We start from the raw sequence: 21,980 nt of genomic DNA on the forward strand, positions 1-21,980 counted from the left end.
TCCTGGAAAATTCTAGGATCATGTGGGAAAACATCTGAGATCAGCTGGAAACAATCACGGAATAAAGTGGGAAAAATTCTGGGATTAGCTGGGAAAAATCTTGGGATCAAACAGCAGAAATTCTGGGATCAGCCGGGAAAAATCCCAGAACAATATGGGGAAAATTCTGGGATCAGGCAGGAAAAACTTCTGGGATTAGCTGGGGAAAAGTCTGGAATTAGGTGGGAAAAAATCTGGGATCAAACTGGGGGAAGTCTGGGATGAGGCGGGAAAAAAATCTTGGGATTAGGTGGGAAAAATCCCAGTGAAAAAATGAGCAAAATTCCGGGATCAGGTGGGAAAAATTCTGGGATCAAATTGAGACAAGTCTGGGATGAGGCAGGAAAAAAATCTTGGGATTAGGTGGGAAAAATCCCAGGGAAAAAATGAGCAAAATTCCGGGATCAGGTGGGAAAAATTCTGGGATAAGGTGGGAAAAATCCCCCGAAAAATGAGGAAAATTCTGGGATCGGGTGGGAAAAATTCTGGGATAAGGTGGGAAAAATCCCCAAAACAATGAGGAAAATTCTGGGATCAGGCGGGAAAAACTTCTGGGATTAGCTGGGAAAAAGTCTGGAATTAGGTGGGGAAAAATCTGGGATCAAACAGGGAAAACTCTGGGATGAGGCGGGAAAAAAATCTTCAGATTAGCTAAGAAAAATCCCAGCAAAAAATGAGCAAAATTCTGAGATCAGGTGGGAAAAATTCTGGGATAAGGTAGGAAAAATCCCAGAAAAAATGAGGAGAATTCTGGGATCAGGTGGGAAAAACTTCTGGGATTAGCTGGGAAAAAGTCTGGAATTAGGTGGGGAAAAAATCTGGGATCAAACTGGGAGAAGTCTGGGATGAGGCGGGAAAAAAATCTTGGGATTGGGTGGGAAAAATCCCAGGAAAAAAATGAGCAAAATTCCGGGATCAGGTGGGAAAAATCTGCAATCAGGGAGTGCAGCGAGAGTCCCTGTAAAATCTCTGTGTTGATAAGGGGCTCCCAGCTGCTCCAAACGAGCCAAATGAGAGGAACTGCGGGGTGGAAAACCAGCGAGAAGGTTTGGGATTCAGGAATACAATAACAACAGTGTGGGGCGCTGGAAATGTGATAGTGACAACGAGATAACAACGAGTGGTGACCCCGACGTGATTGACACACGCGGCCTGAGAGCTGTGGAGGATAAGACAGCCAAGAGCTGCAGTTGGCCATGGAGCCAGGACAGTGGGAAAGGCAGCCAAGAGCTGCAGAAGAACAGAGCTATTGAATCGAGGAGCTGTGGCAGCCGGGAGCTGTGAGCAATGGCCTTGGGCAAGGAGCTGTGTGTGTTGGACAAGGCCTTTGAGTCACGGGGAATGTGTGTGCTGTACCCGTGTGGTGTGTGTGACCTTTGAGTCACGGGCAATGTGTGTGCTGTACCTGTGTGGTGTGTGTGACTTTTCACTCACGGGCAATGTGTGTGTTGTACCCGTGTGGTGTGTGTGACCTTTGAGTCACGGGCAATGTGTGTGTTGTACCCGTGTGGTGTGTGTGACCTTTGAGTCACGGGCAATGTGTGTGCTGTACCCGTGTGCTGTGCGTGACCTTTGAGTCACAGAGCACTGTGTGTGCTGTACCTGTGTGGTGTGTGAGGCCTTTGAGTCACGGGGAATGTGTGTGTTGTACCCGTGTGGTGTGTGTGACCTTTGAGTCACGGGGAATGTGTGTGCTGTACCCGTGTGGTGTGTGTGACCTTTGAGTCACAGAGCACTGTGTGTGCTGTACCCGTGTGGTGTGTGTGATGCCTTTGAGTCACGGGCAATGTGTGTGCTGTACCCGTGTGGTGTGCGTGACCTTTGAGTCACGGGCAATGTGTGTGCTGTACCCGTGTGGTGTGTGTGACCTTTGAGTCACGGGCAATGTGTGTGTTGTACCCGTGTGGTGTGTGAGGCCTTTCAGTCTCATTATAAAACATGTATTGTAACGAAATTAATACATCGTACTTGAATATCTGTATTGTATTGGAATATATCTGTTAGCAATAGAAAAAGGGGGAAATATACTGAGAATCCCTGTAAAATTTATGTCTTGGATAAGTGGCTCCCAGCTGCTCCAAACGAGCCACAGCTGCCAAGGCCTCGGCTGGGCAGCAGCTGCGGCTCGTGAAGGTCGCTGAGATAACGGGGGTGGGTCGAGGACGAGCCCCTGAGAAGCCACGAGGAACCGCGCTGCAGAGAGGAACTGCGTGGTGGAAAACCAGTGAGAAGGTTTGGGCTGGAGGAATATGATAACAACAGTGTGGGACTCCAGAAATGTGATAGTGACAATGAGATAACAACGAGTGGTGACCCCGACGTGATTGAGACACGCGGTCAGTGGGTGCCAGCTGTTCCAAACGAGCCACAGCTGCCAAGGCCTCGGCCGGGCAGCAGCTGCGGCTCGTGAAGGGAGCTGAGATAAGAAGGGGTGGGTCGAGGACGAGCCCCTGAGAAGCCACGAGGAACCGCGCGGCAGAGAGGAACTGCGTGGTGGAAAACCAGCGAGAAGGTTTGGGCTGTAGGAATATGATAACAACAGTGTGGGACTCCAGAAATGTGATAGTGACAATAAAAATGACACGAGTGGTGACCCCGACGTGATTGACACACGCGGTCAGGGGGTCCCAGCTGCTCCAAACGAGCCACAGCTGCCAAGGCCTCGGCCGGGCAGCAGCTGCGGCTCGTGAAGGTCGCTGAGATAAGAAGGGGAGGGTCAAGGATGAGCCCGTGGGAGAAGCCACGAGGAACCGCGCTGCAGAGAGGAACTGCGGGGTAGAAAACCAGCGAGAAGGTTTGGGCTGTAGGAATGCAATAGCAACAGTGTGGGACGCTGGAAATGTGATAGTAACAACGAGATAACAACGAGTGGTGACCCCGACGTGATTGACACACGCGGTCAGTGGGTCCCAGCTGTTCCAAAGGAGCCACAGCTGCCAAGGCCTCGGCTGGGCAGCAGCTGCGGCTCGTGAAGGTCGCTGGGATAAGAAGGGGTGGGTCGAGGATGAACCCCTGAGAAGCCACGAGGATCCGCGCTGCAGAGAGGAACGGCGGGGTAGAAAACCAGCGAGAAGGTTTGGGCTGTAGGAATGCAATAACAACAGCGTGGGACTCCAGAAACATGATAGTGACAATGAGATAACAACGATTGGTGACCCCGACGTGATTGAGACACGCGGTCAGTGGGTGCCAGCTGCTCCAAACGAGCCACAGCTGCCAAGGCCTCGGCCGGGCAGCAGCTGCGGCTCGTGAAGGTCGCTGGGATAACAGGGGTGGGTCAAGGACGAGCCCCTGAGAAGCCACGAGGAACCGCGCTGCAGAGAGGAACTGCGGGGTAGAAAACCAGCGAGAAGGTTTGGGCTGTAGGAATATGATAACAACAGTGTGGGACTCCAGAAACGTGATAGTAACAACGAGATAACAACGAGTGGTGACCCCGACGTGATTGACACACGCGGTCAGTGGCTCCCAGCTGTTCCAAACGAGCCACAGCTGCCAAGTCCCTGGCTGGGCAGCAGCTGCGGCTCGTGAAGGTCGCTGAGATAAGAAGGGGAGGGTCGAGGATGAGCCCGTGGGAGAAACCACGAGGAACCGCGCTGCAGAGAGGAACTGCGGGGTAGAAAACCAGCGAGAAGGTTTGGGCTGTGGGAATGCAATAACAACAGTGTGGGACGCTGGAAATGCGATAGTGACAACAAGAATGCAACAAGGTAGGGAAAAAAGTCTGGGATTGGCTGGGAAAAATCTTGGGATCAGGTGGGAAAAAGTCTGGGAGAAAGCAGGAAATATTCTGGGATTAGGTGGGGAAACATGACAGAAAAAAAAATGGGAAAAATCTTGGGATCAGGTGGAAAAAAGTCTGGGATATGGCAGGAAAAAATCTTAGGATCGAGTGGGAAAAATCCCAGAAAAAAAATGGGAAAAACCTTGTGATCAAGGTGTGAAAAAGTCTGGGATTTGCTGGGAAAAAAGTCTGGGAGAAAGCAGGAAATATTCTGGGATTAGGTGGGGAAAATGCCAGGAAAAAAAATGGGAAAAATCTTGGGATCAGGTGGGAAAAAGTCTGGGATTTGCTGGGAAAAAAGTCTGGGATTAGCTGGGAAAAATCTTGGGATCAGGTGGGAAAAAGTCTGGAAGAAAGCAGGAAATACTCTGGGATTAGGTGGGGAAACATGCCAGAAAAAAAAAAATGGGAAAAATCTTGGGATCAGGTGGAAAAAATCTGGGATATAGCAGGAAAAAATCTTAGGATTGAGTGGGAAAAATCCCAGAAAAAAAATGGGAAAAATCTTGTGATCAGGTGGGAAAAAGTCTGGGAGAAAGCAGGAAATATTCTGGGATTAGGTGGGGAAACATGCCAGAAAAAAAAATGGGAAAAATCTTGGGATCAGGTGGAAAAAGGTCTGGGAGAAAGCAGGAAATATTCTGGGATATGGTGGGCAAAAATGGCAGAAAAAATTGGGAAAAATCTTGAGATTGGGTGGGGAAAAGTCTGGGAAAAAGCAGGAAATATTCTGGCATTAGGTGGGGAAAATGCCAGAAAAAAAAATGGGAAAAATCTTGGGATCGGGTGGGAAAAAGTCTGGGGTTAGCTGGGAAAAAAGTCTGGGATTAGCTGGGAAAAATATCAGATCCGGTGGGAAAAAATCTGGGATATGGCAGGGAAAAAATCTTAGGATCGAGTGGGGAAAATCCCAGAAAAACAGTGGGAAAAATCTGGGGATCAGATGGGAAAAATTCTGGGATCGACCGGGAAAAATTCTCAAATCTGCTGGGAAAAATCTCAGGATTGGTCGGGAAAAATTTTGGGATCAAACAGGAAAAATTCTGTGGAGAAAAAACCAGGTGGGAAAAATTCTGGGAGAAGGCAGGAAAAAATTCTGGGATCAAATCGGGAAAATTCTGGGATGAAGCAGGAAAAAATCTTGGGATCAGATGGGAAAAAATCTGGAATACACCGGGAAAATTCTGGGATAAGGCAGGAAAAAATCTTGGCATCAGGTGGGAAGAAATCTGGGATCAGCCAAGGAGAATCCTGGAACAAACTGGGAAAAATTCTGGGATCAGGTGAGAAAAAATTCTGGGAGAAAGTGGGAAAAATTCTGGGATCAACAGGGAAAAATATTGGGATCGGTCAGGAAAAATTCTAGGATCGGCTGGGAAAAAATCTGGAATATACTGGGAATATTCTGGGATAAGGCAGGAAAAAATCTTGGGATCAAGTGGGAAAAAATCTGGGATAAGGTGGGGAAAATCCCAGGAAAAAAATGGGAAAAATTCTGGAATCAGGTGGGAAAAAACTCTGGGAGAAGGCAGGAAAAATTCTGGGAAAAATCTTGGAATCAGGTGGGAAAACTCTGTACAAAGTGGGAAAATTCTGGGATCAAACAGGAAAAATCCTGGGATTAGCTGGGGAAAATCTCAGGATCAAACAGGAAAAATTCTGGGATTAACTGGGAAAAATTCTGGAATCAGCTGGAAAAATATGGGAATAAACTGGGGAAAATTCTGGAGTAAACTGGGAAAATTCTGGGATAAGGCAGGAAAAAATCTTGGGATCAGATGGGAAAAATTCTGGGATCAGGTGGGAAAAATCCCAGAAAAAAACGGGGGAAATTCTGCGATTAACCAGGAAAAATCTTGGGATTCCACAGGAATAGGAAGCAAAATCCAGGAGAATTCCCAGAAAATCTTTGGGAACATCCAAGGAAATCCTGGAGAACCTCAAGATCTTGGGATTGGGATGGGATCAAAGCTCCACAAATCCACCCAAACCATTCCAGAACTTTGGCATTCCATGGGAAACCAAATCCAGGAGAATTCCTCAAAAATATCTGGGAATGTCCACGGAAATCCTGGAATTACGGGATTGGAGCAGGATGGGATCAAAGCTCCACGAATCCCACCCAAACCATTCCAGAACTTCAGGATTCCATGGGAATGAAAAACAAAATCCAGGAGAATTCCCAGAAAATCCTTGGGAATGTCCAAGGAAATCTTGGAGCACCACAAGATCTTAGGGTTGGAATGGGATGGGATTGAATCTCCACAAATTCCACCCAAGCCATTCCAGAACTTCAAGATTCCATGGAAATAAAAAACAAAATAATGGAGAATTCCCAGAAAATCCTTGGGATTGTCCAAGGAAATCTTGGAGCATCACAAGATCTTAGGGTTGGAATGGGATGGGATTGAATCTCCACAAATCCACCCAAACCATTCCAAAAGAAAAATTCCCAAAGAAAATCCAACATTTCTTGGGATCCCCACTCAATCCCAACTCCTGGATCCCAAGAAAATCTTGGATCACCTCAGGATCTTGGGATTTGATCAAGATGGGATCAAATCTCCACAAATCCCACCCAAACCATTCCAGAACTTTGGCGTTCGGTGGGAAACCAAATCCAGGAGAATTCCTCAAAAATATTTGGGAACATCCAAGGAAATCTTGGAGAACCTCAAGATCTGGGATGGGATGGGATGGGATGGGATGAAATCTCCACAAATCCCACCCAAACCATTCCAGAACTCCAAGATCCCACAGGAACACGAAACCAAACCCCAGAAAATGAAAATTCCCAGGAAACCTCAACTCTCCCCCACCCACCTGTCCCGGCGCCTCCATCTTGACCTCATCCCCGGCCGGAATTTTGGCAACGCCGGCGGGCGGGGCCGGACACGCCTCTGCGGCCTCTCCCTTCTCCACCTTGACCTTGACGTCGTCCAGGCTGATCCCCGGTGCCGCCGCCGCCGCCGCGCCCGCCTCCTTCTCGTCCTTGTCCAGCAGGTACCGCAGCAGCTGGTGGTCCTTGCTCTCCTTCTTCTTCTCCGCCTCCGCCATCCCGCAGCTCCCGCCGCCGCAGCTCCCGACGCCGGAATTCCCGACGCCGCAGCTCCCGACGCCGGAATTCCCGACGCCGCAATTCTCCTTCTTGTCGGGCTCGGCGGCGTCGGAGGGGCTGCCCTCCTGCAGCAGCCGGTGCAGGATCTTGTGCCGCTCGGTGAGCGAGCTGTGCGACGACGGGCACGGCGGGGCCGGCGCGGAGCTCCCGGCAATGCCGGCGCACGCCAAGGAATCCTTGGAGCTGGTGTCGGCGTCGTGGTGGTGCCGCAGCTGCTGCTCGGCCGTGCTGGCCAGTAGCTGCACCAGCCGGTGGCTCGTGCCCTGGGGACACTTCCCGCTGCTGGTGGCGCTGCCGTCCCCGCCGCCGCCGCCGCCCTCGGATCCGTGCGGGATTCCCGGCTCCGAGGCTTTGTCGGCCGCGCTGCTCTCCTGGATGACGGCGGAGGCGTCCTTGGCGTCGCCCTTGGCGCGGCCGGGGGAGCTCTGGGCGCTCGGCTGCCTCAGGAACGCCGGATTGGCCGGAGGCGAGCTGGGAAAGGGTCGGGAGCTCCCCGACGACGAGGATGACGACGAGGAGGAAGCCGGGGAGTGCACGGCCGGCGAGAAGGGAGCTCTGGATCTGGCGATCAAGCCGGGGCTCCCTCGGTGCCGGAACGGCGGCGCCGGCACGCCGGGGCTGTTCATGGGGGAGCCGCCGTGGGACAGCGGGTGGGCGTTCCCGGCGCTCTGGCTTAAGGCAACGCTGGAGCCCAGAGGGTTCCCGAAGTTCCCGGGGTGGGGGGAGCCGTTGGACGCGGGCAGGGAGGGCGGCAGCGCCATGCCCGGCGCCGGGGCCACGCTGGGGTTCACCCTGGCAAGCGCCAGGCCCGGGGCGGGGGCGTCCTGGGGGGACAGAATTCCGTGATCCCTGTGCGGGAAAATGTGGGGAAAATCTGATTTTAGCTCGGTGCTGGCGGTCCTCAAAGGGGTTCTGGCAGCGGGAATTCCAGAAATTCCGCGCTGGGAATTCCGGCTGCTCCGAGGCTTTCTAAGGGTTTGGAATTCCCAAATCCTGCTCTGACGGCAGAAAGGATCCCAAGAATTCCCTGCTTGGAATTCCGGCTGCTCCAAGGCTTTGGAATTCCCAGATCCTGTTCTGAAAACAGCAGGAATTCCATAAAATTCTCTGCTTGGAATTCCGGCTCCTCCAAGGTTTTCTCAGGGTTTGGAATTCCCAAATTCTGCTCCGATGGCAGGAAGGATCCTAAAAATTCCAATCCCAATCCTCATCCCAATCCAAATTCCAGGCCCAATCCCAATCCTGATCCCAATACTAATCCCAATCCCAATTCTAATCTCAATGACAATCCCAATTCCAGACCCAATCCCAACTCTAATCCCAATTCCAATTCCAGTCTAAATCCTAATCCTAATCCCAATCCCAAAACAAATCCTAATTCTAATCCTAATCCAAATTCCAGTCCCCATTTCATTTCCAGCCCCAATCCCAAAACCAACCCCAATCCCATTCTAATTCCATCCCAATCCCAATCCTAATCCTAAACCTGATCCTAATTCCAATCCCAATTCCAATCCCAATCCCCAAACCAATCCCAATCTAATCCTAATTCAAAACCCAATCCCAATCTCAATCCCAATTCCAATCCCAATCCCAAAACCAATCCCAATCGTAATCCTAATTCCAATTCCAATTCCAATCCCAATCCTAAACCTAATTCTAATCCCAGTCCCAAAACCAATCCTAATCCTAAACCTAATTCCAATCTCAAACCCAAAACCAATTATAATCCCAATTCCAATCCCAATCCCCAAACCAATCCCAATCCTAATCCTAATTCCAAATCCAATCCCAATCTCAATCCCAATTCCAGTCCAAATCCCAAAACCAATCCCAATCGTAATCCTAATTCCAATTCCAATCCCAATCCTAAACCTAATTCCAACCCCAGTCCCAATCCCAATCCTAATTCCAATTCCAATCCCAATCGCAATCCCAATTTCAGTCCCAATCCCAAAACCAATTATAATCCAACTTCCAATCCCAAAACCAATCTCAGTCATCCCAATCCCAATCCAATCTCAATCCCAATCCCCATTCCAGTCCCAATCCCAATCCCAATCCCAATCTCAATCCAGCACCGAGGACCCAGGGAATGCCTGCATGAAGTCGAGGCCAGATTTCCAGGAATAATTCCTCACCCAGAGCGTGAAAACCCCTGGAAAAATCTTCCTTAGAAAACACCAAAATTCCCAAAACCTCCAGAACTCCAGGAAAAACTCAAAAGCGGGAATAAAAGAACGGAAAAATTCCCAAAAATGTGGAAAAACCCGGGGTGGGATCAGCGCCCGGAGCTTCATCCCTGCCCCATCTGGGTGGTTCCTGGCACCGATCCCAGCCAGAATTCTGAGGAATTCCACGGAATTCTGAGGGATTTGGTGGGAATTCCATGGAATTCCGAGGGATTGCCGGGAGCTCCGTACCTCTCGATGACGTGGATGCCCATGATGAAGGGCTGCAGCTCCGGGCTCGAGGGGTAGCAGAGCTTGCACTTGGTGTGGGCGCTCAGCACGGAGCCGTCGCTCAGCGTGAAGCGGTACGAGGGGCTGAAGGCCGTGCCCCGCGTCATCACTGGGGAGAAACACACACAATTCCAGGGGAAAATATGGGAAAAGCTGGGAAAATCCAGGGAAAATAAAAAAAAATCCCCAGAACACCCTAAAAATGGGAATAACAATAAGGGAGGATCAGCACGGAGCCGTCACTCAGCGTGAGGGGGATGAGGGGCTCAAGGCCGTGCCAGGGCCCTGCCCCATCACTGAGGGGGAAAACACTGAATTCCAGGGAAATCATGGAAAAATCCCAAGAAAATCCTGACAAAATCCCAATCCAATCCCAAAAACCTCAAATCAATTCCAACTTGATCCCAAAAACCTCAACAGGGCCCAGGCAGGATCAGCACAGAGCCCTCACTCAGCGTGAGAGGGACAAGGGGCGGAGGGCAGTACTGGAGTCATCACTGAGGGAAAAACCACTGAATTACAGGAAAATTCTGGGAAAAATCTTGTTAAAATCCTGGAAAAAATCCCAATCCAGTCCAAAAAAATACAATTCAATGAAAATCTAATCCCAAAAATCCCAACAAAGCCCAGGGAGGATCAGCACGGAGCCGTCGCTCAGCGTGAAGCGGTACGAGGGGCTGAAGGCCGTGCCCTGCGTCATCACTGGGGAAAAACACAGAGTATTCCAGGGGAAAAATATGGGAAAAGCTGGGAAAATACAGGGAAAATCCTAAAAATCATGATAGGGCAAAGGGAAAGTCAGCATGGAACCATCTCTCAGCGTGAGGGGGATGAGGGGCTCAAGGCTGTGCAGGGCCCTGCCCCATCACTGAGGGGGAAAACATAGAATTCCAGGGAAAATCCTGGAAAAAATCCTGAGAAAACTCCCCAAAATCCCAATCTAAACCCAAAATCCCCAATGCAATTCAATTTGATTCCAAAAACCTCAACAGGGCCCAGGCAGGATCAGCACAGAGCCGTCTCTCAGCGTGAGGGGGACAAGGGCTGAAGGCCCTGCTGGGGTTATCACTGAGGGGAAAATCATTGAATTCCAGGAAAATCCTATGAAAAAACTGAGAAAATAAAAAATAAACCTGAAAAAAATCCCCAAACCCCCAATTGAACGGAATTCTGATCCCAAAAAACCCAACAGAGCACAGGGAGGATCAGCACAGAGCCCTCACTCAGCGTGACTGGGGCAAGGGGCGGAGGGCGGTACTGGAGTCATCACTGAGGGGAAAAACACTGAATTACAGGAAAATTCTGGGAAAAATCTTGTTAAAATCCTGAAAAAAATCCCAATCCAGTCCAAAAAAACACAATTCAATGAAAATGTAATCACAAAAATCCCAACAAAGCCCAGGGAGGGTCAGCACGGAGCCGTCGCTCAGCGTGAAGCGGTACAAGGGGCTGAAGGCCGTGCCCCGCGTCATCACTGGGGAGAAACACACACAATTCTAGGGAAAAATATGGGAAAAGCTGGGAAAATCCAGGAAAAATAAAAAAAGAATTCCCCAGAAAATCCTAAAAATGGGAATAACAATAAGGGAGGATCAGCACAGGGTCGTCTCTCGGTGTGAGGGGGATGAGGGGCTCAAGGCCGTGCCAGGGCCCTGCCCCATCACTGAGGGGGAAAACACTGAATTCCAGGGAAAACCATGGAAAAATCCCAAGAAAATCCTTACAAAATCCCAATCCAATCCCAAAAACCTCAATCCAATTCCAATTTGATCCCAAAAACCCCAACAGGGCCCAGGCAGGATCAGCACAGAGCCATCTCTCAGCGTGAGGGGGACAAGGGGCTGAAGGCCCTGCTGGGGTTATCACTGAGGGGAAAATCATTGAATTCCAGGAAAATCCTATGAAAAAACTGAGAAAATAAAAAATAAACCTGAAAAAAATCCCAAAAACCCCAATTCAATGGAATTCTGATCCCAAAAACCCCAACAGAGCACAGGGAGGATCAGCACGGAGCTGTAGCTCAGCGTGACTGGGACAAGGGGCGAAGGGTGGTACTGGAGTCATCACTGAGGGGTAAAACACTGAATTACAGGAAAATTCTGGGAAAAAACTCAAGAAAATCCTGAAAAAAATTCCAAATCCAATAAAAAAAAATTAAATGAAAATATAATCCCAAAAACCCCACTAAGGCCCAGGGAGGATCAGCACGGAGCCATCGCTCAGCGTGAAGCGGTACGAGGGACTGAAGGCTGTGCCCTGCGTCATCACTGAGGAAAAACACACAGAATTCCAGGGAAAAATATGGGAAAAGCTGGGAAAATCCAGGGAAAATCCAAAAAAAATCCCCAGACAATCCTAAAAATGGGAATAGCAATAAGGGCGGATCAGCACAGAGCCGTCACTCAGCGTGAGGGGGATGAGGGGCTCAAGGCCGTGCCAGGGTCATCACTGAGGGGGAAAACACTGAATTCCAGGAAAATGTTGGGAAAAATCCTGGGAAATCCCACAAAAATCCCAATCCAATCCCAAAAACCTCAATCCAATTCCAATTTGATCCCAAAAACCCCAACAGGGCCCAGGCAGGATCAGCACAGAGCCATCTCTCAGCGTGAGGGGGACAAGGGGCTGAAGGCCCTGCTGGGGTTATCACTGAGGGGAAAATCATTGAATTCCAGGAAAATCCTATGAAAAAACTGAGAAAATAAAAAATAAACCTGAAAAAAATCCCAAAAACCCCAATTCAATGGAATTCTGATCCCAAAAACCCCAACAGAGCACAGGGAGGATCAGCACAGAGCTGTAGCTCAGCGTGACTGGGACAAGGGGAGAAGGGTGGTACTGGAGTCATCACTGAGAGGAAAAACACTGAATTACGGGAAAATTCTGGGAAAAATCTTGCTAAAATCCTGACAAAATCCCAATCCAGTCAAAAAAACCACAGATCAATGAAAATCTAATCCCAAAAATCCCAACAGGGCCCAGGGTGGATCAGCACGGAGCTGTCACTCAGCGTGAAGCGGTACGAGGGGCTGAGGGCCCTGCTTGGGTCATCACTGAGGGGAAAAACACTGAATTCCAGGGAAAAACATAGAAAAATTCTGAGAAAGTCAAGGGAAAATCCACATCTAGTCCCAAAACCCCTAATTCAATGGAATTCTGATCCCAAAAACCACAACAAGGCCCAGGCAGGATTAGCACGGAGCTGTCGCTCAGTGTGAGGGAGACAAAGGATTAGGACAGTACTGGAGTCATCACTGAGAGGAAAAAAACTGAAATAAAGGAAAATCCTGGGAAAAAACTCCGGAAAATCCTGAAAAAATCCAAATCCAATCAAAAAAAAAAAACCAATTCAATTAAAATATAATCCCAAAAACCCCACTAAGGCCCAGGGAGGATCAGCACGGAGACGTCGCTCAGCGTGAAGCGGTACGAGGGGCTGAAGGCCATGCCCTGCGTCATCACTGGGGAAAAACACAGAGAATTCCAGGGAAAAATATGGGAAAAGCTAGGAAAATGCTGAGAAAATCCTAAAAATCATGATAGGGCAAAGGGAAAGTCAGCATGGAACCATCTCTCGGTGTGAGGGGGATGAGGGGCTCAAGGCCGTGCCAGGGCCCTGCCCCATCACTGAGGGGGAAAACACAGAATTCCAGGGAAAATCCTGGAAAAAATCCTGAGAAAACTCCCCAAAATCCCAATCTAAACCCAAAAACCCCAATGCAATTCAATTTGATTCCAAAAACCTCAACAGGGCCCAGGGATGGCCAGCACAGAGCTGTCGCTCAGTGTGAGGGGGACAAGGGGCGGAGAGCTTTGCTGGGGTCATCACTGAGGGAAAAAATACTGAATTCCAGGAAAATCCTGGGAAAAATCTCATTAAAATCCTGACAAAATCCCAAGAAAAACCTAAAAACCCCAATTCAATGAAAATCTAAACCCCAAAAACCCCAATAGGGCACGGGGAAGATCAGCACGCAGCTGTCCCTCAGTGTGAAGGGATGAGGGCCTGAGGGAGGTGCTGGGGTCATCACTGAGGGGAAAAAACACAGAATTCCAGGAAAATTCTGGGAAAATACTGAGAAAATCCAAAATAAATCCAAATTCAATCCCAAAAACCCAAATTCAATGAAAATCTAATCCCAAAAAGCCCCAACAGGGCCAGGGAGGATCAGCACGGAGCTGTCCTTCAGCATAAAAGGGGTGAGGGCCTGAGAGCGGTGCTGGGGTCAACACTGAGGGAAAAGACATTAAATTACAGGAAAATCCCAAGAAAATCTCAAGAAAATACTGAGAAAATCCCAATCCAATTAAAAAAACAAAACAATTCAATAAAAATCTAATTCCAAAAACCCCAACAGGCCAGGGAAGATCAGCACAGAGCTGTCCCTCAGCGTGAAGGGGATGAGGGCCTGAGGGCTATGCGCCACTTCATCACTGAGGGAAAAACCACTGAATTCCATGGATAATTGTGCAAAAATTCAAAAAATCTCCACGAAGATTGTGAGAAAATCCCAAGAAAATCCTAAAAATCGTGATAGAACCCAGGGAGGATCAGCACAGACCCATTGCTCAGCCTGAAGGGGACGCGGGCCCGAGGGCCAGGCCCCCACATCATCACTGTGGGAAAACCACTGAATTCCAAAAAAACCGCGGAAAAATCCCACAAAAATCCCTCAACAATCCCAAAACACCATCACCACTCACAAAAAAACATCTTACCATCATCACCTCCCCAAAAAAAACCCCAAACCCTCCCAAAACAAAACAATCCCACGCACCAACCCCGCCACAACAAGGCCGCCATTTTCTCCTCCTCTTCCCAACCTGCAGCGGGAACAAACCCACCCCAAATCCGGGGATTTCCCCCGTTTTTTCCTCAAGAATTTGATTCCCAGGAGGAAAAGGCAGCGGGTACCTTCCTGAAAGAGCTGCTTGGCGTAGGAGGGCTCGCGGCCCTGGGGCTGGAAGAAGGCGTAGATGCATTTCCGCACCAGATCCTCCCAGCCCGTCCGGCCGGCCGCGCGCAGAGAGCTTGTGTCAATGGAGATGATCTTTCCTGGGGGAAAAGAAAGGGAGGATTTGGGGAGATTTGGGGGATTTGGGATGTTGGGAGTGGTTAAAGGAATGGTTGGATGGAATGGGATTGAGGGTCTGTGGATGCCACCCCAAACAGTTTCTGGATTTTGGGATTAGGGATGGATCAAAATCCATCCGGAAGGATTTTTATGGGATTCAGGGATGGGAAAGGGAAGGCAGATCTCTCAGATTTCAAGGGAATTCCCAAAATTCCTTCCCAGAGAGGAGCTGGGATGGGGATGGATCCAGTGCCAGTCTGGGAGAGCTGGGAATGGAGGGAATTCCCTGGGAAAGGGGAAATGGGACTGGGGAAGGAATTCTGGAATTCTCAGAGAATCCCTGCGAGCACTCAAGGAAAGCTTGGAGAATCCTGGAATTGGGACTGGATGGGAGTGAATCTCCCCAAATCCCACCCAAACCGTTCCGGAATTCCACCACTCCCACCTCTCACCACTCCCACGACCCCCAGAGCCCCAAAATCCGGGGAATTCACCCCGAAATCCCGGGAATGTTTGGGATGTACCTGTGGTGTCCTGCTTGGTGACGAAGGACTCGGTGGGGGCGGGGGCGGCCGGGCGTGGCAGCCTCCGGGCGATGCAGATCAGACACGACTGGAAATCTGGGAAAAAAAACACCGGGAAAAACACCGGGAATGCCGGAACCGCCCCAGCTCCGAGCTCACGCCTCGCTCACGGGTCTCGTTCCCTGCCCTGGAAGTGTCTCCCTGAGGAAACGGGATGGAATTCCCTGAAATTCACTGAGAAGAGCTCGGGGGGGTTAACTGGGGAGGGCTCTGGGGTAACGGAATTCCAGGGATTGTTGGGAGCTGCTCCTGGAACACCGAGATTTGGGCCTTGTGGGCGGGGGATCCTGTGGGAATTGTGGGATTCATCCCGGGAACGTGGTGGGAAAAGAGGGATGGGAGAGTGAGGAGGGATCCAGCCCTGTCCCCAACCCCAATCCTGGCCCTGCATTCCCAGCCAATCCCAATCCCAATCCCAATCCCAATCCCAATCCCAATCCCAATCCCCAGTCTCATCCCAGCCCATCCTGACTGTGCTCCATCCCAATCCTGATCCCAATCCCAATCCCATCTAATCCCAATCCCAATCCCGATCCCAATCCCATCCCAATCCCAACCCAGCCCATCCTAACTCTGCTCCATCCCAATCCCAATTTCCTCTAATCTGAATCCCATCCCATCTGAATCCCATCCCATCCTGTCCAACCCCAATCCCACACTGCATTCCCAACCCTAATCCCAATCCCAATCCCAATCCTTCTCCATTCCATCCCACCCCAAACTTAACCCTAATTCTGTTTTCATATCCCAATCCTATCCCAATCCCAATCCTGCTCCATCCTATCCCAGTCCCATCCCATCCCAACCTATCCCATCCCTGCTCTGCCATCCAATCACGATCATCCCACACTGCTATTCCATCCCAATCCCAATCCCAATCCCAGTCCCAATCCCAATCCCAGTCCAATCCTGCATTCCCACCCCATCCCAATCCTGCACTGTCATCCCATTCCCCTCCTGCTCCATCCCAATCCCAATCCCAATCCAATCCCAATTCTGCATTTCCATCCCATCCAATCCCAAACCTCATCCATTCTGCTCTCCCATCCATTCCCAATCCCAATCCCAATCCCAATCCCAATCGGCAATCCGATCCCATATCAATCCCAACCCCAATCCCCATCCTATCCATCCTAGTCCCAATCCAATCCTGCAATCCCATCCCACATCAATCCCAATCCCAATCCCAATCCTCGTGCCATCCTTCCCAATCCCAATCCCAATCCCAATCCCAATCCCAATCCCAATCCCAATCCTGCAATACCATTCCACATGAATCCCAATCCCAACCCCAATGCCATCCATCCTAATTCCAATCCCAATCCCCATGCCAAATCCTAACCCCAATCCCCATCCTATCCATCCCAATCCCAATCCCAATGCCATCCATCCTAATCCCAATGCCATCCATCCTAATCCCAATCCCAATCCCCATGCCAAATCCCAACCCCCATCCCCATCCTATCCATCCTAATGCCAATCCCAATCCTGCAATCCCATCCCACATCAATCCCGATCTCAATACTCACACCATCCATCCTAATCTCAGTCCCAATCCCAACCCCAATCCCCCAATCCCCCAATCCCCAAATCCCCAACCCCAAATCCCAATCCCAAATCCCAATCCAACCCCACCTTCTCCCTCCTCCTGGAAGGCGCGGGGCTGGCTGACGGTGCAGCACTGCATGGCCTCGTAGCGCTGCCCCAATTCCAACCTCAACTCCAATCCCACCCCAAATCCACACCATTCCCAGCCCCAATCCCAACTCCCAAATCCCCAAACCCCAACCCCAATCCCAATCCCAAATCCCCAAATCCCAATCCCAATCCCACCTTCTCCCTCCTCCTGGAAGGCGCGGGGCTGGCTGACGGTGCAGCACCGCATGGCCTCGTAGCGCTGCCCCAATCCCAACCTCAACCCCAATCCCACACCATTCCCAAACCCCTTCCCAATCCCAAATCCCAATCCCAAATTCCCCAACCCCACCTTCTCCCTCCTCCTGGAAGGCGCGGGGCTGGCTGACGGTGAAGCACTGCATGGCCTCGTAGCGCTGCCCCAATTCCAACCTCAACTCCAATCCCACCCCAAATCCACACCATTCCCAGCCCCAATCCCAACTCCCAAATCCCCAAACCCCAACCCCAATCCCAATCCCAAATCCCCAAATCCCAATCCCAATCCCACCTTCTCCCTCCTCCTGGAAGGCGCGGGGCTGGCTGACGGTGCAGCACCGCATGGCCTCGTAGCGCTGCCCCAATCCCAACCTCAACCCCAATCCCACACCATTCCCAAACCCCTTCCCAATCCCAAATTCCCCAATCCCAATCCCAAATTCCCCAACCCCACCTTCTCCCTCCTCCTGGAAGGCGCGGGGCTGGCTGACGGTGAAGCACTGCATGGCCTCGTAGCGCTGCCGCAGCTCCGCCTGCTCCGCCCCGGCCTCGTCCGGCGGCCGCACCAGCATCCGGCACTGGAACGTGTGGCTGCCCCGGCGCGACGGCTCCTGCGGCCACGGAACCCCGTTCACTGCCGGGAAAATAACGGGAAAAGTGGGAAAAACGGGAATTGGGGACATGGGAATTCCCAAATCTGGGGCTCCGCACCAGCATCCGGCACTGGAACGTGTGGCTGCCCCGGCGCGACGGCTCCTGCGGCCACGGAACCCCGTTCACTGAGGGGGAAAATAACGGGAAAAGTGGGAAAAACGGGAATTGGGGACGTGGGAATTCCCAAATCTGGGCTCCGCACCAGCATCCGACACTGGAACGTGTGGCTGCCCCGGCACGATGGAGAAAAAACGGGAATTGGGGACGTGGGAATTCCCAAATCTGGGCTCCACACCAGCATCCGGCACTGGAACATGCGGCTGCCCCGGCGCGACAGCTCCTGCGGCCACGGCACCCCGTTCACTGAGGGGGAAAATAACGGGAAAAGTGGGAAAAACGGGAATTGGGGACGTGGGAATTCCCAAATCTGGGAGTCTGCACCAGCATCCGGCACTGGAACGTGTGGGTGCCCCGGCGCGACGGCTCCTGCGGCCACGGAACCCCGTTCACTGAGGGGGAAAAATGGGAATTTGGGATGTGGGAGTGATACATAATCAGGGAATTGTGGGATTCCCAAAGATCCCTGGGATTTGGGGAGGCAGAATTCCCAAAGATCCTTGGGATTTGAGGAAAAATCCAGCCAGAATTCCCCAAGGTCTCTGGGATTCAAGGAGCACAAACCCATTCAGAATACCCAAAGATCCCTGGGATTGAAGGAAATGAAAAAAAAGCTTTTGAAAATAACAGAAAAACAATAAATAAACAAAAACAGGAATTAAAATAAAATCTAAACAATGAAAAAATAACTAAAAATAAAACAAAATCGAAATAAATAATAATAAAAAGTAATAAATAAATAACAACGAAACAAAAAATAAATACAAAGCAAAAATGGAAAAAATCGAGATAATTACAAAAAAAGAAAAAATAAATAGAAGTAAAAAGTGAAGGAATTAAAAAAAAGAAAAGTAAATTTTAAAAAATTTAATGAAAATAAAACCACAAATAAACGCAAAAATAAAAATATAAATAGTAAATTAAACATAAAATAAAAATAAACACAGAAAATAAAGTAAAATTTGAATAAAAATTAAAATAAATAAAAATAAAAATAAAAATAAAAATAAAAATAAAAATAAAAATAAAAATAAAAATAAAAATAACCTAAATATTTTTTTTTAATTAATAAACTCCCCAATCCCAACATCTCCAGCCCCCACCCCCTCTCCCAATCCTTGTGTCCATTCCTGAATTTTCCCAAATTTTCCACGATTTTCCATTATTTTCCCAGATTTTGCTGAATTTTCTGGGATTTTCCCATGGACTTTTCCGGGATTTTCCCAGGATTTGCCGCTGTGTCCGTACCGAGGGATTTGGGGAGCAGGTTCTTGACGAACTCGGCGTGGTCACCCACGTGCAGGATGCTGTACACGCTGGAGTTCATCAGCTCCTCCTGCCCGTAGCCCAGGTACCCCGTCACGTTCTCCGACACGAACACGATGCGCCCCTCGCGGTTCACCACGAAGAAGAACCCGTCCAGGGCCTGGAACGAGGGAAAAACGGGAAAAAATTCCAAGGTTTTATCAAAAATATCTCAAAAATCGGAAATAATTCCGAGGTTTTATCGCAAATATCCCACCGCGTTCTCCGACACGAACACGGTGCGCCCCTCGCGGTTCACCACAAAAAAGAACCCGTCCAGGGCCTGGAACGAGGGAAAAACGGGAAAAAATTCCAAGGTTTTATCCAAAATATCTCAAAACTCAGAAATAATTCCAAGGTTTTATCGCAAATATCCCACCGCGTTCTCCAACACGGACGTGATCCGCCACTCCAAGTCGAAAATGACGAAAAACCCAGGGCTTGGACAGGAAAGAATTCCAAAGTTTTATCCTGACTATCCCAAAAATGGGAAAGAATTCCAAGGTTTTATCCAAAATACCTCAAACATTGGAAATAATTCCAAGGTTTTATCAAAAATATCTCAAACATTGGAAATAATTCCAAGGTTTTATCCCAAATATCACGTCACGTTCTCCGACACAAACACGACGCGCCCCTCGCGGTTCACCAAGATAAAGAACCCATCCAGGGCCTGGAATGAGGGAAAAACGGGAAAAAATTCCAAAGTTTTATCAAAAATTTCTCAAGAATCAGAAATAATTCCAAGGTTTTATTGCAAATATCCCATCGCGTTCTCCGACGCGAACACAACGCGCCCCTCGTGGCTCACCACGAAGAAGAACCCGTCCAGGGCCTGGAATGAGGGAAAATTCCAAGGTTTTATCAAAAATAGCACAAAAATGGGAAAAATCCAGGAAAAAATCCCAAGGTTTTATCCAAAATATCTCAAACATTGGAAATAATTCCGAGGTTTTATCAAAAATATCTCAAACATTGGAAATAATTCCAAGGTTTTATCCCAAATATCCCGTCGCGTTCTCCGACACGAACGCGATCCGCCCCTTGCGGTTCACCACGAAAAAGAACCCGTCCAGGGCCTGGAATGAGGGAAAAACGGGAAAAAATTCCAAAGTTTTATCAAAAATATCTCAAACATTGGAAATAATTCCAAGGTTTTATCCAAAATATCTCAAACACTGGAAATAATTCCAAGGTTTTATCCCAAATATCCCATCGCGTTCTCCGACACGAACACGATGCGCCCCTCGCGGTTCACCACGAAGAAGAACCCGTCCAGGGCCTGGAATGAGGGAAAAACGGGAAAAAATTCCAAGGTTTTATCAAAAGTATCTCAAAAATCGGAAATAATTCCAAGGTTTTATCGCGAATATCCCATCGCGTTCTCCAACACGAACACGACGCGCCCCTCGCGGCTCACCACGAAGAAGAACCCGTCCAGGGCCTGGAATGAGGGAAAATTCCAAGGTTTTATCAAAAATAGCACAAAAATGGGAAAAAACCAGGAAAAAATCCCAAGGTTTTATCCAAAATATCTCAAACATTGGAAATAATTCCAAGGTTTTATCCCAAATATCCCGTCGCGTTCTCCGACACGAACGCGATCCGCCCCTTGCGGTTCACCACAAAAAAGAACCCGTCCAGGGCCTGGAATGAGGGAAAAACGGGGAAAAATTCCAAGGTTTTATCAAAAATATCTCAAACATTGGAAATAATTCCAAGGTTTTATCGCGAATATCCCACCGCGTTCTCCGACACGAACACGACGCGCCCCTCGCGGCTCACCACGAAAAAGAACCCGTCCAGGGCCTGGAATGAGGGAAAAGATTCAAAGGTTTTGTCAAAAATAGCACAGAAATGGAAAAAAAATTCCAAGGTTTGATCTCAATTATCACGAAAATGGGAAATAATTCCAAGGTTTGTCCCAAATATCCCGTCACGTTCTCCGACGTCAACGCCACCCGGCCCTCGCGGTTCACCACGAACAAGAACCCGTCCAGGGCCTGGGGTGGGAAGGGAATTCCAGAGGGGGATCACGGAACGGGAGGAGAATGAAATTCCAGAGGGCGCTCCCAGAGCAGGGAGGAGATTCCGTGGAAAACTCGGTGGGATCTTGAGCGCGGAGAAAATTCCACGGGAAACTGGATGGAAACCGTAGAAAAGGTTCCTTCAAAGCTTCATTGGAGATCCATTCTGGGAATTCCAGGATTCCAGCTGGGATCAAAGATTTGGGTCCTCAAATCCCAAAATTCCAGTTGGGATCCAAGATCCACCTCGGTCATTCCAATGGATTCCCATGGATTCGGGTCCTTGAGTGTGGAGAAGGTTCCCTCAAAGCTTGGCCGGGTTCCTGCTCTGGGAATTCCAGGATTCCAGCTGGGATCAAAGATTTGGTTCTCAAATCCCAGAATTCCGAGTGGGATCAAAGGCTCGCCTTGTTTTTTCCTGGAATCCCAAGATTCCAGCTGGGATCCAAGATCCACCTTGATCATTCCCATGGATTCCCATGGATCTGAGTCCGTGAGTGAGAAGAAAGTTCTCTCAAAGCTTGGCTGCACTCCTGCTCTGGGAATTCCAGGACTCCAGCTGGGATCAAAGATTTGGGTCCTCAAATCCCAAGATTCCAGCTGGGATCCAAGATCCACCTTGGCTATTCCAAAGGATTCGGGTCCTTGAGTGTGGAGAAGGTTCCCTCAAAGCTTGGCTGGGTTCCCGCTCTGGGAATTCCAGGATTCCAGCCGGGATCCAAGATCCACCTTGGTTATTCCTGGATTTGGGTCCTCAGACTCCAGGAATCCAGGTGGGAACAAAGATTTGGGTCCTCAAATCCCAGGATTCCAACGGGGTTCAAAGAGCCACCTTGACTTTTCCTGGAATCCCAAGATTCCAGCTGGGATCCAAGATCCACCTTGGTCATTCCCATGGATTCGGGTCCCTGAGTGTGGAGAA

The 21,980-nt window shown here is 49.6% G+C and overlaps 1 protein-coding gene across 1 annotated transcript in view; it reads right to left on the minus strand.

The window, feature by feature from the left end:
* LOC134416636 (nuclear receptor coactivator 1-like) overlaps positions 1 to 21,980 on the minus strand; it is a 68,531-nt gene that overhangs the window by 15,973 nt on the left and 30,578 nt on the right. Inside the window, exons 5-10 of the mRNA XM_063153392.1 lie at positions 18,975 to 19,152; positions 17,410 to 17,589; positions 15,003 to 15,098; positions 14,319 to 14,459; positions 9,365 to 9,512; positions 6,647 to 7,790 (exon numbers count right to left, since the gene is read on the minus strand). Coding sequence (XP_063009462.1) covers positions 6,647 to 7,790; positions 9,365 to 9,512; positions 14,319 to 14,459; positions 15,003 to 15,098; positions 17,410 to 17,589; positions 18,975 to 19,152 — 1,887 coding nt within the window. The remainder of the gene's footprint in view (positions 1 to 6,646; positions 7,791 to 9,364; positions 9,513 to 14,318; positions 14,460 to 15,002; positions 15,099 to 17,409; positions 17,590 to 18,974; positions 19,153 to 21,980) is intronic.

The sequence above is a fragment of the Melospiza melodia genome, chromosome 3 (genome assembly GCF_035770615.1).
Source record: "Melospiza melodia melodia isolate bMelMel2 chromosome 3, bMelMel2.pri, whole genome shotgun sequence".
NCBI lineage: Eukaryota > Metazoa > Chordata > Aves > Passeriformes > Passerellidae > Melospiza > Melospiza melodia.